A 16,213-nucleotide genomic window follows, 5' to 3' on the forward strand; every position below is an offset into this window, starting at 1 on the left:
CCTCCAAACACGCTTAAATTTCTTACATCGAGTGGCCTACCAATCCGAAGCATCAACTGTCCGTAGGCAATTCTATGCCGTCTCGGGACGTCCTCCAAACACGCTTAAATTTCTTACACCGAGTGGCCTACCAACCCGAAGCGCCATAAGACCTCTCCCCCAGGGGCGAGATCTAGGTCGCATCGAGGAGGAAGAAGACTCTGCGCCATTGTGGACCGTCCAACCCAAAGTACGGACCGTCGGAGCGATGCAGAGAATGCGCTGCTCTTACGCCCAGGCTACGGACCGTCCGGCTCAGTGCCGTGGGCTGTCCGCACCGATGCAGAGAGCACTGCCAGTACTTTTAACAATGAATTAAGTAAAGTTAAAATATATAAAATATATTTTATTATAGATACTTTGATGCATAGTTAGGTACCGATGATGTTGTTTTTTTGAGAAAAAATGGCATAGGGAAAGGATGGAGAGGCCCCAAACCACGAAGCCACAACCACAATCAAATCCGGCTACTCACTGCCATCCGGGCCCCACACCTGAGTCAACCTCATTTCCTCTCTCCTCCCGTACATCGGATCCATACACCGTAGAACGCAATCCGCTCTCTGCAGAACATCGGACGCCCCACCGCACTATACACCGGGTCCATGCAGCCTTCAGATCGTCCACCTCCTGCTCCGATCGGGGAGGCGGAGCGTCGCTGCGGCGCCTACTGAGAGTCTGAGACCGACCCCCGACCTAGCCGCGGTAAATAAATACCCGACTTCGCCGGCGTCCGCGAGCTTCGAGAATACATCCTTCCCCGCGTTTTACCCTAACAACCTAACTAGCTGCGGTTCTCCACTATCACTCGCTGCTACTGCACCTACTTCCTTTCCGCTCTGGTACTGTTGCTGGCTTGCTGCTGCTCTTGGTGGTGGTGGTGGTGGCACCGAAACCCTAGCCCTTGCCCTCATGTCGCAGCAGGAGGCTGTGGACCCGCCTTCGGCGACGGACGAGCGGCTGGGAGGTCTACCGCGGAGCGGCTCCACCAGCCGCCTCAACGCGCAGGCGCCGGAGTTCGTGCCGCGCGCTGCCGCGGTTCCCCCTCCCCCTCCGCAGCAGAAGGTGGTGCGTTTGTTCGCGCCGCCTCCCCACGCGGCGTTCTTCGTCGCGGCACCCCGGCCCCCACCGCCCCCGTTCGAGTACTATGCGGCGGTTGCCACCGGTGGGGGTGGCAGGTTCGGTCCCCCCGCCGCCGCTGCAGAGCAGGAGGCCGAGGCTGAGCAGCCGCCGAGGGACGGGAGCTTTGATGACCCCGTGCCCAAGATCAGAAAGCAGGTGGGTGGATGCTCCTCCTTGTCGTTCCTTGTGATCCCTGATATGATAGACGCAATTAGATCACTAGATCAAGAATAAAACTAGCTCAATCTGTGACATTTTTGTAGTCTCACAAGTTGTTTGTGTCATCCGATGTGCTTTCCAGGAGTCTCACGATGAATGTAATTTGCTTAATTTGGAGCACTTCTTTTAGTCTCACAGATATGCTCGAACTGCCTTGAAAATCTGTTTGCTACTTTAGCCACTTTAGATGTGTTTGTATTGAACAGAAAGGCAAGCATTGTTTAGATCGAACTGCCTGCTTTTGTTTTGCCAATGGTAGTGTTAGTGTAGGAGGCTAGGAGCTGCGTAGTACACATGTTATTTAGTTGATGAGGTGCACAACTGCACATGCTATTTAGTTGAGGTGGAATGGAGGAAGGGGCAGAGCTGGGATCAGCTGACTGGTATAAATCTGGCAAATCATAATATCATATACAAAACCACCGTTTATGTACTCCGGCAATTGCAGTGTCTGGCTCTGCCCCAAAGTTTTGCTAGGCGCTAGGCGGAATCTAGGCGATGACCCTTAGCCTAGGGACTAGTCCAGCCTAGGCTTGCCTAGGCGATGCTAGGCGTTTTTCTAGGCATTTTGCCAACTTATATAATATATACATTTATAGATGGAAAATGGGAATAACAGAGGAGATGAGAGGAGAGAAGCAGGGGACGAGGAACAAACCTTGGGCTGTCTGCTGTCGCGCGTACAGGAGAGAAACCTTCAGCAAGCAGTAGCCGCCCGCGTACAGGAGAGAAACAAGATTGGGAGGAGAGAAGCAAGTTTTACCGCGTACAGGAGAGAAGCAAGCAGCTACAGGGGTCCGGCGTACAGGAGAGAAGCAAGCAGCTACAGGGGTCTTCTCTACCGCGTGTTTTCTCTCCTTCCTTCCTTTTCTGGCGTACAGTCCTTTTCTGCGCGCGCCAGCCTTTTCTCTACCGCGCGCGTCCTATTCTTTCCCCCGCGCGCGCCCTATTTCCCCCCCCCCCCCCCCCGCGCGCGACCTCCCCCCCCCCCCCCCCGCGCCATTTTCTCTCCTACGCGGCCGCCTGGGCTCCTGGGCGCGCGGAATCGCCGCTCGGCGCCGCCTAGGCGCTCCAAACGCCTAGCAGCCCGCCTACCCCCCTAGTCCAGGTGGGAGGCCGTGGCCTAGCGCCTAGGCGTGTCGTAGTTGTGGATTTTCAAAACCCTGCTCTGCCCCTGAATGGACCTGCTAGCAATTGAAAATTCTGGTATTTTCCTATTTGTGTACTTTAGTATCTGTTAGGATGAATCATGTTTCATGGTAATTTCCTCCTCTCTAAGCAATAATAGTAGGGTTTTTTGGTTCCTTATTTTAAGCTAGGGAAATTTGGATCTGTACCATTAAAAGATTACAACTTTAGATATATACCATTGCTATCTCACTTACATGTGGAGTTCACATGAGTCAATGACATGTGGAGTCAATGGTATATATCTAAAGTTGCAATCTTTTAATGGTATAGATCCAATTATTCCTTTAAGCTAATGCATTGATTTCCTACCATTCCTGTGTTTGGACGTCAATAAATCATGTTTAAGAAATCTGGGAACAAGGATACGTCGTGGTTTCAGCATCTGTTCTTTTTTATGTGGTTTACTTCAATAACTCATTTAAGCCTATCACATTGCATGCTGTTGAGAGGTAGATATGTGATGGTCACTGATTGGTGATGTCTTGACTTCACACTAAACAATCTAGGATCATTTAATATTTGTGTAATTTAACTGGTTAAGGAAGCAGATGACAAACTATCACTTGAACAGTCGTATTGAATGAAATGGCGAATTTTGTTATGATTGTGCCCATGGGCTGTCTTCTCTTAGTTGTATCAAAACTTCTATTGTTTAACTGAGGCCAGTATTTTTAAGGCATCACCTAGGCAATGAGGCACTCGAGGGAACAAGGTGTCCCTGACACCTAGCCAAAAGTATGAGATCCAATGGGGTATAGTCATAACGGAGGAAAATGATAGGGAACAAACCAGGAAGGCCATGCATCCACCTCCTGACTCATCAATCATCCCCACCAACTCGAGTGCCACATGGGTCACCTTCGGCGGCGGCGACTGATCTAGAAGGGGTGAAGTGGTTAACGATAGAGATCTATCTGAGGGAGCAGCACAACGAGGAGTGAGTAGCAGCAGGAAAAGGAGGGAATGAGCAGAGGGCAGGCTGGCACGCACGCAAACGAGAGCAGTGTGAGGGAGGGAGATGCGGTGTGCTGCTCCTGTGTGTGTGTGTGAGAGAGAGCCAGGTCCAGGCAGTGTCTGAATGCATGTGAGCGTGTGTTGGGTCTCCATGACCTATTTACATGAGAAGGGTGGTTCTCATGTAACCTGTAAGCTGCGGAGCAATATAGGTTGTGTTTGTTTCAGCTCCATGACCTATTATCATATTATGGGAATTTTTGGGTGGCAATGATTTGCTTGCTCTGTTCTGTTCTGAGGCTCTGAGCAATCTGTAGGCTTATTTGATGCATTATTATCATATTATGGGATATTTTGGTGGCAATGGTTTCCTTGTTCTATTTCCAAGGTTATTAAAACGATAAAACATTTAAATGCTCATGGATGAAGTTTTGACTTTTAAACGAAGTTTAAACATAGTTTTAAACAACATAGGAAAAATACCAATGTATCATAATTTTAGACAATAACATGAAGTTAAATACCAAAACAGAGAGGTTATTGGCTTACCAAAACTTCCCCCATGAGCTGGATTGGACCCAAAAGTAACTAACAGTCTGGGCCCAAAAGTAGCTAATGGTCTAAAACGCATGAAACACTGCGTTTTACAGTTTAGAACACCAAAACGCCAAAACATGGTTTCAACCTCTAATTAGAGTTTTGACGTTTAAACGCAGTTTTAATAACACCGTCTATTTCGTTCTGAACAATCCCTATTTGATATTTTGTTTTGTATTAAAGTTTGCTAATATTTTTTAACCAGAAAACAGCAGGGTAAACCCCCACTGTTAGATTTTATTAAAACACAAAAACAGCCACTACACAAAACAAATGGAAACCAGCTAATCCCGAGCGAGGCTAGAACAAGAAGAAAAACAAATTACCACTATACACAGGAATCAACTCAGATGAGGGAAACAGATAACTTGTTTTCAGAAACCATATACGCTTGTAGTCGAGCTTCATCTATGAGACATCTTCTCCAAGAAGAGAAGGATGGAGGCCCTCTGTTAAAAATGAAGTTATTGCACTGCTTCTAGATTGGCCGTGCAGAGTTATTGAGCATTTCCATGAAGAAATGATATGGAAAAACTTATTTGGTTTCTATTATTGTTTGGAAGAAATCCGCTGTAAGGTTCTACTGAATGCCAAGAAACTGCCAACAGTTTGCTAGCTTCAAATTCCATTTTATGCAGCTCTTAGTTTGTTTCATCAAATTATAATTTTCAGGCTCAAGAGCCATGCTTATTGAATTATGTTATTTGAACCAAATCATAATGTCATATTTGGTTCCATGATTTTGTGTTGTATTGTACTTCATAGTTTTGTGTTGTATTGCAGTTCATCTTACTTTTTTTTTCTTTTGCATTTCTAGTAAACAATCATTCTTGGGATTCATCATTTGTACTGCAAAGTCATTTTGGCTGTTCAAAGTTGGGGAAAAGTGGTTGACATGGTTACTTAACTTACTTTAGTGCAGAATTGTTTTATGAAATGCAATACAATTGTACTGGGAGTTTTTTTTGGCCTTGATCATGCCTTCATGTTGATTAAATGGTTTCTTAGTACACATTGGGTAAAATAAAATTAAGTTGAAGCCTTTTGTTCTTGTGTTGGTTATCCAATATCAACTACCATTGGTGCTCTGTTGTTCCAGTCTGTTGGTGCTTCATTTTATGCTCTAGTTCAGCCAGTGTTGAATTTTAATTTGTTCGAATAATTTTGTAGTCTTGTGACTGATAGTTGTCTAGAAAATTCAGACAGACAAATTGTTGCATCTTATTAGGTGTTGTAAATTACATTTTTTTGTTTCTGTGTTATTTGATCTCTTAAAATCTGACCATGTAGGTGGAGTATTATTTCAGTGATATAAACCTGGCCACCACTGAACATTTGATGAGGTTTATTTCAAAGGATCCTGAAGGATATGGTGAGTTGCGTGCTTGCCTGTGAAGCTAGTTTATTTTGATGTGCAAATATGAAGTTATCACATTGATACAAGGTGTTGAATTTATGTTTTATTGAAAAATATCATTATTTAAAGTTTATAGTTTCTTTCCATCATTGGAAACCAAGTCATTTTAAAGACTTCCTACTTAAGGGGATAGTGAGAATCATAGTAGGCTTTGATATGTAATATTGACATTGTCTGGAGTTTAATATCTGTATATATGAAGGTTTTTGTTCAATTACTTGCATGGATTGTATTCTGTTTGAATTTGTCTTTTTTCAAATAGTGCCCTTCAATCTATTTATTAGAATAATGCCCTTTTATAGTTTCTTTTCATCAGCTAGTTCCCTTTTTTCAAATGCAATCTATTTTACATTCTCTTTATCTTTTTTTTCTTGAACGCGCAGGAGAGCTGTGCATATCAAAATTAATAAAATAAAATGCTACAATATTTATTAGAATAATGCCCTTCAATCTCCTTATGTTACAGAAATGAGTTGTCTTAGAATAAAAGACATTTTGGTCACGACTTTGACTTGTATGCTATTTTTTATTCAATCACTTCTTTTGTGGAAGCTGTTTGTGCTTAATGTGAAGAGCTTTTATAATCAAAGCGGAAAAATGCTTTTTGTGGAAAAATTAATGTGCCTTCACTCAATGTAGTGCCAATATCAGTTGTTGCTGGCTTTAAGAAAATTAAGGCTTTGGTTCAAAGTAACTCCATGCTTGCTTCTGCTCTTCGGACTTCATCAAAGCTTGTAAGTTCCATGATTATCCAATTGGGTAGTTACACTTGACCCTAAAATACACTATTTTATTCTGATGTTTCTTACTTCATTCAATACCTAGGTCGTAGGCAAGATTAGAGGCATCATACCCTCTGTTGCTTATGTCCTCTAGAAACCAATGTTGCTTACAACAATATTTTTTAATTATTTTGGGTATACATACAGGTGGTCAGTGACGATGGTGCAAGAGTAAAACGTGAGCAACCATTTACAGAATCGGATTTAGAAGAACTCCAGGTGAATAGGAACTCTGTGTACATAAATGGCACTACCCTATTGATACTGAAGTATTCTCTAGTTATAAAACCTTTGCTAGACTGTCAGATAAGGAACACCTTTTCTGTTTTGTAGGCCCGAATTGTTGTTGCAGAAAATCTCCCAGATGATCATTGTTACCAGAACCTGATGAGGCTCTTTTCAGTTGTTGGCAGGTAAACGTTAATGTAGGCTTATATCAAGCAGATCACTTTCTACTTACTCATGAAAATGGAAAGAACAATATACTGTATTTCTAACTTACTCTTTTTGTCATTACCAGTGTCAGGACAATTAGAACTTGCTATCCTCAGACCCCAAATGGCACTGGTCCAGCTACTAACAGATCTGCAAAGCTAGATATGCTTTTTGCCAACAAAGTAATTATCTTCTCTGTTCGTACTCAAATATCATGTTATCGGGAAATGAACTCTAGTAGTTACTGTAAATAAATGTCTCATAGGGTCTATTGAATTGGAAATAGATATGCTTTTTGCCAACAAAGTAACCGCTCTTCCTGATTTCGATACTTAAATATCATACTGCAATGGATTTATGGGTCTAATGCCCATAACTGTATTTGTGGCTCATGAGGGTGGTAACAACCCTAGGGCAACCGCCACTGGCCCTCCTTTTGTCATGTTCTATTTTAGGAAGTTTTACCTTTTGTTAGGAAAAAATCAGATAATCTATAAAAAACTTGGTTGGAGAGGGAAAGACGTAGTCCCGGTATTATATAATTATATCAAGAAGAGATTGAAACATGGCCCCGACTAAGAAAATCCCCGAACCCTAGGCCCCCATCCCTAGCGGGCCATCACTGCCCACTCTGCAACGGCCCAGTTGAGGGTGGCGCACATGACGTAACTCTGGAGCGGGCGGGGCACAACGAGGGGATTTTTTTAACCAAGCCAGAAATTTGCCCCCTAGGGGGATCGAACCTGGGATTTGGAGGTGCTATTCGGAAGCCTTAACCATTACGTCAGAGACCCTTTCGCAGATAATCTATAAGATCCCATGTATATGAATAGAGCATATGTATTTTGATTAATCAAGCAGAAGTTAAGTGTTAAGCCCACCTCTGCTGTTAGCTGTCACTCCCAGCCTCTTATGCCACCTCTCTGCCCTGCTTCACCACCTTCATGGTCGCTGGTCACATCTTTGTCGCCTAATACCATCTTGTCTTGACCGCTTCATAAACCAACCCCCCATCCTGACATTTGACACATTGCACTGAGACATAAAGGAAATATTTGTTTGTCGGTTTTTGGTTCATCAGTCTTTTATATACTGTCATTTTTTTTATGTTTTTCTTGAACTGGCTTCAAGAGATGCCTGTCATATGTAAAGAGGAACAGAGAACCAGTTACCGAACAGGCACAAAAATGATAAAAAATCTGGAAGTTTCTAGCATAATTTCATACATCAACACCATATTTAAGTAAAAGGTTAGTGCTGAAAAAATAAGAACACTGCTTCAAATGGCTAAACGTATCAAATAATAACATATGAAACTTGGTTCAAATGACACATTATATTTTATGCAATAGTAAAATTATCTATCTTCAAATGAATCATTATATTTTATGCAATAGACAAATTATATATCTTCTTTTTGATCATATGTCTTATCATGTGATGGTGCACCTTGTGCTCATTTATCCTGCCAAAATAATAAATTTTTTTTCGATGGCAGCTTCATGCTTTTGTTGAGTATGATACTATTGAAGATGCTGCTAGAGCGGTATGCGTTTTTATATGATGTTTCAATATCGCATTTGTTTTGTAAATGCATTATCTTATATTGTTTCATGAATTACAGATTGTGGAACTTAATGATGAGAGGAACTGGAGAAGTGGGCTTAGAGTTCGATTGTTGAGCACTTGCATGGTAACCTTCCATTGAACTTCATTAATTGCCGATGAGATGGCTTATTGGTGTTCAACCGCTTGTACATACATATTACAAGGAATATTCCAAAAATCCTCTGGGGCCTCGGAACAGCTATACAGGAATCATATTACAAAGCCCTGGATGAACTCTGCAGAAATACATTTATTTTGAATCTACTTTTTAGTGAAGCAGATACCACCCAATGACCGACCAGATCCATAGGGGGTGATGGGGATAACTTCTTTTGGAAACTTGAAAGCTCTCTTGAACTGCTGTGCTATAGCATTATAACACAGTTTTTTCTTAAAAAATCAGGGAGAAGTCTATGGCCATCCAACGTTCATATTTGGCGATTCAGCTATTTTGATGGGTGGTTTTGGTGACGTGGATGACAAGTGGCAGTCAGTCCCGCTTGTCATCATTGTTCAATTTTTTAGAATGGCTCAAAATGGAGAAATGACCAAAACCAAAGTTGTTATAGTTGAGATCTACTTTGCACTTGACTTGTTCATTTGAAATTATTTACATTCTCAAAACTCTGTTTGACGTTCTCATATTTTGAAATCCAAAATTTTTGAACTGTTCAAATTAACTTGGATGGGGAAATGACCCAAACTGAAGATGTAGATCTCATCGATGAGATCTACAACTTTGTAGCTGGCAACTTTTTTTAGTGAAAATCATTTATGGTCCCAAAATTTTGTTTGAAGTCACATTTTGAAGTTCAAAATTTTCAAACCTCCTTGGATGGAGAAAAAACGGCCAGAAACAAAGATTTACTTCTCCACCAGATGGAGGGGGAAGAAGATAATGCTGACATGTGGGCTTGCTGTTTCCCTAACTTGTTTTTGTGTCACAAAACAATTTTCTAATTTATTTGCTGCCTGCTCTTTGCAATTCAGACAAAGGGAGGTAAAGGGAAAAAGGGTGGGCATGAATCTGATGGGTATGGTGACGAGGAGAATGTCTCTACTTCTGATCAACCATATGATAAATATTTAGAAGAAACACCTCAGATGTCAGATGTGCCTGGAGAACACATGGTATGACTTCTTTTTACGCTCTAGTCTCATTTATTTCAATAGTGGAAAAGAATAAATGAGTATGGTATGTTTTACCTTTTCTAGCATATTTTCAAATATGGGTACTATGTACGAGTATCTTTAGGGTCTGTTTGGTACCAGGGACTAATCTTTAGTTTCTGCATTTTATTCCGTAAATTGCCAAACTTAGGGACTAAAAGAGGGATTAAACCATTTTAGTCCCTAGTCCCTCAAGGGTGACTAAAGGGACTAAACCATTACTTCTCAGCCTTCTTTATTGCACTGTCTTTTATCATGGTGGTTGATTGAAGGGCAATATGGTCTTTTTTTAGGTGTTTTATCGGTTGCTGATCACTTTGTCTCTGAAACCAAATAGGTCAAGGACCAAGATTAGTCCCAGGACTAAAAAACCAAACAGGCCCTTAAGCAAAACATGTGAATGCTTATTCTTGGTTTCGAGGGTTGAAAAACCACCGGATGCAGAAAAAAATGGACGCCAGCACTGTACTTCTCCTTTCGTAGCTTAATGATTTTATACGTGTGGAACATATGACATCTGTTTATACTGGCTGGTTACTGCCACTTTTTATCACTGTTATTAATCCCTAGACCATTGGTTTGTTATTGTGCAAGGATTGTTTGTGGTTTTCATTAGAAGGTTCGTTGATGATCGATTTATTAAATGTCTGGTTGTTAATTGTTATACCTCAAAGCTCACTAAAGAGGTTTCTTTGTGACAAACCTGATACCATTTTGATTTCTTACAGACTGAGGATAGCGCTGGAGATATGGGACGAGGACGTGTCCGGGGGCGTGGTCGTGGTGGCAGGGGCCGGGGGCGTGGTTACCATCAACAGAACAACAATCAACACCACCAGCACTACCAAAACAGTAGCCACCACAGTAACAGTAGTAGTACCCGTCCAGTGGGAACCCCACCGCCATCTGGCCACCCAGTCATGATTGAGCAGCAGCAACAGCAGCAGGCAGCTCAACCACAGCCCCTCACAGCGGCTAACAAACAGCCTCCAGGTCCTCGCATGCCGGATGGCTCACGGGGATTCAGCATGGGCAGAGGGAAGCCGCAAACATTGACGCCCAAAGTATCCGAGTCTGAACCTGAACAATGAATTCGAACCTCGCAGAGAGACTAATGGGTTCCGGTTTGCCATGTTGATACATATGCTGAGAGACTTGCCTTTTAGAAGTCTGTCCTCGAGGTCGCTTTCTAATTTATGGGACCATATACATTTCTGCATGTGCTGTGTGTGTACTTCCAAAGCCAGCAGACACTGGTTCGCGAATAGTACGGTTGCGGCCATTCTGTAATTCCATTTTTGCCCCCCTTATGCAGTTTTGGGTGCAATACTGAAAATCAAAAACTCATGCTAAAAAGGTTGAAAAGAATCGAGTCGTTGTAAAATAAGATTGTTTCTTCGCTGTTTGCGGGGGACTGATCATTTCGATGCTTTTACCATTTTGTTGTTTATTATCCATTGATAATTTGTGGGCGAAGAACGGTGAAAAATTACACACTTGACCAATTGAATTATCAGTTCCTAGCAGCTGCCTGTAAATGTAACAGGGCTAAGTCAGGTCAAATCAATATCTATATTCTATTCGCTACTCTTTTTATATACTAAATTATAAGTTCGAGCTTTTTTAATATATATCTTTTAGTCTAGTTTTTAGACTGTTTGGAAGCTCAATGCGGCCACACCACACTTCCTGTTACATTGCATAGCATACCCCCGGTGGAGGCTGACGAGTGGGCTAGCCTGTCTCACCCGATTAATCCCTAAGGGCTTGTTTGGAAGGCCACTTTCTCGTGGAGAAATCATACTTTTTCCTAGGTCCAAAGCTCACGTGGAAATATACCCGAGATATACTTTTTGGTCCATTTGGAAGACAAACACCCCGGTCCAGTCCTCCCCCGATGCTGAGGGATACCCGTGGAAGCCCTCATGGCCACCTGAGGCCGGGCAACCTTCCCCAGTTTGGAAGGGACACAAGCGGATCCGAGCAACCACGCCCTCCGCCGCCACTATCGTCCACACCGCTGCCATCCGCTCTGCTGCCGCTCCATCGTCGTCCTTCCCCGACGCAGTCGCGAGCGGGACGTGAGGCGACAGTGCCCTCCACCACCGCCACCGTCTCGGATTTGTCGCCCTCCGCCGCCATCTCTGCCCTCGGTTCACTGTCCTCCACCGTCGTCTTCCGCGACACGATGTAAGACCTTCGCTCCTCCTTGTAAATTATGTACTTACCTAGGTTTCAATTAATTCTCCATTATTCGGTTCTTCGAAGGTACAATACAATGTTGTCTCCAAGACACAGTACATGGTCTTCTCCAAGATCCAGTACAAGGTCGTCTCCTCCAAGATCCAAACCCCAACGCTAGTGAGGTATGCACCTACCGAGTACAAGGTCGGCTCTCCTCTTATTTATCATGAACTGCATGAACTCTGATGCACCTAGCGAGTTCCAGAGTCCTAGTGAACTCTGATGAATTTTTATGCATGAACCGAGAGGAAGTTGCTGGTTTCAGTTTGGGGCACAGTTTTTGGACCAGTTAAGTGATGCCTATTTTTGGTTCAGAACTATACATCGATTGATCTATTTAAACTGTCCATCTTGATGCATTTTTTTGTTCAGTTGAAGGAACTTGAACTGGGTGCTTTAATAGACTCACTGCAAAATCTGCATTCAACAATTGTTTGGAGGTTTGAATGAACTAACCTCAGAAGGGGTTTAGTTGCTCGGCTTCATCACTAGCCACTATTAATGGATCAGAATGACTTGTAGACAAAAGGAGAACCACCCTCTAGTTCTTGCAGTTCATCACTAAAAATCACGAATTATAATTTATTTTGTTATGATTTGTGTTATCACTTAAGATTGTTTAAACTTGACTTAAAATTTTACATTTTTGAATAAATATTTTGAATAAGACGAGTGGTCAAAGTTTTTCTAAAAAGTCAACGACATCATATATTTAAGAATGGAGGGAGTATTTTTAGGAGCTTGTGAGTTCTGACTGTTTGGTTCGGTTTCTTTGAGAGAATGGGTAGAGGTCAACATGTGTATCACTACAGTCTGTAGATTAGATAATCGCAGTTCTTAGAAAAATTACAGAGACAATTGTCGGCGTTTCGACCCCGGGGGGTCCCTGGACCGACGAGTAAATTGTCGCTGCGTGTCCCAGCCCAGATGGGTCGGCGCGAGATGGAACACAAGGGGGAAAACCGCGGCTCGTGTTATCCTGCGCCCAGGGCGGATGCGCTTGCAGTAGGGGGTTACAAGCGTTCGCGAGGGAGAGAGAGAGAGAGAGAGAGAGAGAGCCTGTCCGTCAGCCCGTTCTCCCGCGCGGCCACCTTCTCGTACGAGGGCCCTGGACCTTCCTTTTATAGATGTAAGGAGAAGCCCCATGTGTACAATGGGGGGGTGTAGCAATGTGCTAACGTGTCTAGCAGAGAGGAGACAGAGCCCTATGTACATGCCGACGTGGCTGTCGGAGAGGTGTTAGAGCCCTGTTCATGTGATGTCGTGGCCGTCGGAGGAGCGCTTGAGCCCTGTAGAAGCACAGTTGTCGGGACCTTGCTGACGTCTCCTTGCTTCTGTAAGGGGCTGAGAACCGCCGTCGTCATGGGAGCATGCGGGGTGCCATCATTACTCGTTTACCGGGGCGAGCCAGATGGGACGCCGGTCTTGTTCCCCGTAGCCTGAGCTAGCTAGGGGTAGGGTAATGATGTTCCCCCCTGTAACGTGGTCGGTCCGAGCCCAAGGTCGGGCGAGGCGGTGACTCCTCCGAGGTCGAGGCTGAGTCCGAGCCCTGGGGTCGGGCGAGGCGGAGACCGTCTTCCGAGGTCGAGGTTGAGTCCGAGCCCTGGGGTCGGGCAAGGCGGAGACCGTCTTCCGAGGTCGAGGCGGGGGCCGAGCCCTGGGGTCGGGCGAGGCGGAGACCGTCTTCCGAGGTCGAGGCGCTGGCCGAGCCCTGGGGTCGGGGTCGGGCGAGGCGGAGCTTCCTATGGTGCCTGAGGCTGGACTTGGCGGCTGTCAGCCTCACCCTTGCGGGTGGCACAACAGTCGGAGCAGGGCAGGCGGCGCTGTTTTCCTGTCAGGTCAGTTAGTGGAGGGGCGAAGTGACTGCGGTCACTTCGGCCCTGTCTACTGAGGAACACGCGTCAGGATAAGGTGTCAGGCGATCCTTGCATTGAATGCTCCTGCGATACGGTCGGTTGGCGAGGCGATCTGGCCAAAGTTGCTTCACTGCGAAGCATGCCCGAACTGGGCCTCGGGCGAGTCGAGGGTGTGCCTGTTGCTTGAGGAGGCCCTCGGGCGAGGCGTGAATCTGCCTAGGTCTACTGTTCCTGCCCGAGGCTGGGCTCGGGCGAGGCGAGATCGCGTCCCTTGAGTGGACGGAGCCTTGACCTGAATTGCGCCCATCAGGCCTCTGCAGCTTTGTGCTGATGGTGATTACCAACCGAGTTTAGGAGTCTTGGGGGTACCCCTAATTATGGTCCCCGACAGTAGCCCCCGAGCCTCGAAGGGAGTGTTGGTACTCGCTTGGAGGCTTTGTCGCACTTTTTTGCAAGGGGACCGGCCTTTCTCGGTTACATTTTGTTCCGGTGGGTGCGTGCGAGCGCACCCGCCGGGTGTAGCCCTTGAGGCCTCGGAGGAGTGGTTTGACTCCTTCGAGGTCTTAATGCCTTTCATGGTGCCTCGGCCGGTCTGGTTGTTCCCTCATGCGAACTGGTCGTAGCCCGGGCGCATAGTCAGGTTCCGAGTTCTCTGGCTGGTATGTTGACACTGTCAACGGTTTGGCCGGAGCCGGTTTTGCGAGAGCAGCCCCAGCCTCTGCATAGGGCGAGAGGACGGTCAAGGACTGACTCGGCTTTTTTCATACGCCCCTTCGTCGCCTTTCCGCAAGGAGGAGGGGGGGAAGCGTCATGTTGCCCTCGGAGGCCGCCGAACATGGTGTCTCCAGTGAGTTGCTAACGGGTGATCCGAGTGGACGCCCGTGCCCCGTTCGATAAGGGTCGGCTAGTGGCCCAGAGGCGCGCTCCAAAAGTACCTGCAGGTGATTTGCCGGACCCGGTCCCGTTTGATAGGGTCCGAGGGCTCGATGCCTCCCTTTGATGGGATTCCGTTACAGAATCGCTCCTGCTGGTCTCGGAAATGTCCTGGGGTACCTCGGGAGCGTAGCCCGAGCCTCGGCCATGTATCAGACGTACCCAAAGTCATCCCTCGCTCTGCGTGTTCTGAGGCGGCTGTCGAACCCTTCGGGGGGCCAGCCTTCGAACCCTTGATCAGTAGTGGGCGCGGAGCCCGAGTGGCCTGAGGCGGCTGTCGAACCCTTTCGAGGGGCCAGCCTTCGAACCTCTGACCAGTAGTGGGCGCGGAGCCCGAGTGCTCTGAGGCGGCTGTTGAACCCTTCCGAGGGGCCAGCCTTCGAACCTCTGATCAGTAGTGGGCGCGGAGCCCGAGTGATCTGGGGTGGCTGTCGAACCCTTCCGAGGGGCCAGCCTTCGAACCCCTGATCAGTAGGAGGGCTCGGGGCCCGCTTCCTTCATGGGGAAGGATCCCTTTCGGAGTATCCCCTTTCCCGGTCCCTGTAGCAAGAGAGAGAAAGGGGAAGAGGAAAAGGATACGAAATTGAATGGTGTGGCACACCTTTTTTGACGCGGTCATTATGGCGGAGGTGAAGCGTCGCCCGCTTCGCCTGCCAAAGGTGTCGCCTGCCCTGCCACGGAGTTAATGCGATGGGCTGAGTGGTTCGCGGGGCAGCCGTTGTGCATGCGCGAGCCGTTCGAGGAACGGAACACGGGCGCGTCGTCTTCACGCCATGAGAGAGGGCTCCCCTGCTGCTCCAGGAGGGGACGTGAGCCTACAGACGATTTGACTGCCGCTTCCGCTCGCCTGCTGCCGCCATTACTGTCGGCCCACTTCTGGCCATATCGACCGTCGCGCCTTCTCCCGCGGCTGACTGACCCGTGACCGACGTGCTCGGCTGGCACTGTTGGTCCATGCGCAGGGTTGCCTCGAATCGCGGCACCGGTTCCGCAGTCGAGAAGGCGCAGCATTGGCGTAAGTGGCGGTGCAGTTTTTCGCACGTAGTAACCGGCGCGCCGGTTACATGACGTGTGGGCCTGGGCCTCCATGCTGGATGCGTCAAAGTCGAAAGGGTGCATCCCCGTGGTGCAGTTGCATGCCGCATGCATGGTGGTCCGCCCTTTCACCCGCTGGTTTAGGCGAAGGTGGAGGAGTGCTTGTAACCGCTGGGCGGTTACACGCTCCGCGCGCGACGGTCTGGCTGCTTCTGTCCCAGGCCAGCTTGCATGTCGCGTGGGACCCAGCCCCCGTGTCGTAGGGGGAGGACCCTGGAGCGCGTTGGTGAAGACTTAGTCCGTGACGCCTGAGGACGCGAGTGGGGAGAGTCGCCTTTAAAAAGGGATTGGCCCCCTGGGTGGTAGCCACACCTTCGCACTCTCCTCATGCATCACGCCCTTCCTCCTTCCAAGCCCCCGGATGGGGAGCGCCCGTGCTGCTTTCGTCTTGCTGCTGTCAGAGGAGCGTAACTTCGCGGAGGTTGGCACCTTTCAGCCATTGCTTGGCTTCAAGGATTTTCATCAGGCAGCCCAGCTGCATCCCCTCACCAATGGTCACCCAAGACGGTGACCACCAGTTCGATGGTGGGGAGAAGCAAGCCGGGCTACGG

At 46.8% G+C, this 16,213-nt stretch overlaps 1 protein-coding gene across 4 annotated transcripts in view; it reads left to right on the plus strand.

Annotated features, from left to right (window-relative positions):
- The first annotated feature begins 640 nt into the window (after positions 1 to 640).
- The window catches only part of LOC100217316 (uncharacterized), a 46,773-nt gene continuing 31,200 nt past the window's right edge, over positions 641 to 16,213 (plus strand). Inside the window, exons 1-11 of one of the 4 annotated variants that reach the window (XM_035964604.1) lie at positions 641 to 1,317; positions 5,413 to 5,494; positions 6,179 to 6,273; positions 6,469 to 6,540; positions 6,655 to 6,734; positions 6,842 to 6,938; positions 8,255 to 8,302; positions 8,381 to 8,449; positions 9,355 to 9,495; positions 10,263 to 11,724; positions 11,803 to 11,900. In XM_035964604.1, coding sequence (XP_035820497.1) covers positions 952 to 1,317; positions 5,413 to 5,494; positions 6,179 to 6,273; positions 6,469 to 6,540; positions 6,655 to 6,734; positions 6,842 to 6,938; positions 8,255 to 8,302; positions 8,381 to 8,449; positions 9,355 to 9,495; positions 10,263 to 10,625 — 1,413 coding nt within the window. In that variant the 5' untranslated portion in view covers positions 641 to 951 and the 3' untranslated portion in view covers positions 10,626 to 11,724; positions 11,803 to 11,900. Of the gene's footprint in view, positions 1,318 to 5,412; positions 5,495 to 6,178; positions 6,274 to 6,468; positions 6,541 to 6,654; positions 6,735 to 6,841; positions 6,939 to 8,254; positions 8,303 to 8,380; positions 8,450 to 8,767; positions 9,496 to 10,262; positions 11,725 to 11,802; positions 11,901 to 16,213 lie in introns of those variants that run through there. The other 3 variants (XM_008669179.3, XM_035964605.1, NM_001359585.1) reach the window with 3 other exon arrangements.

The sequence above is a fragment of the Zea mays genome, chromosome 2, assembly GCF_902167145.1.
Source record: "Zea mays cultivar B73 chromosome 2, Zm-B73-REFERENCE-NAM-5.0, whole genome shotgun sequence".
Classification (NCBI taxonomy): domain Eukaryota; kingdom Viridiplantae; phylum Streptophyta; class Magnoliopsida; order Poales; family Poaceae; genus Zea; species Zea mays.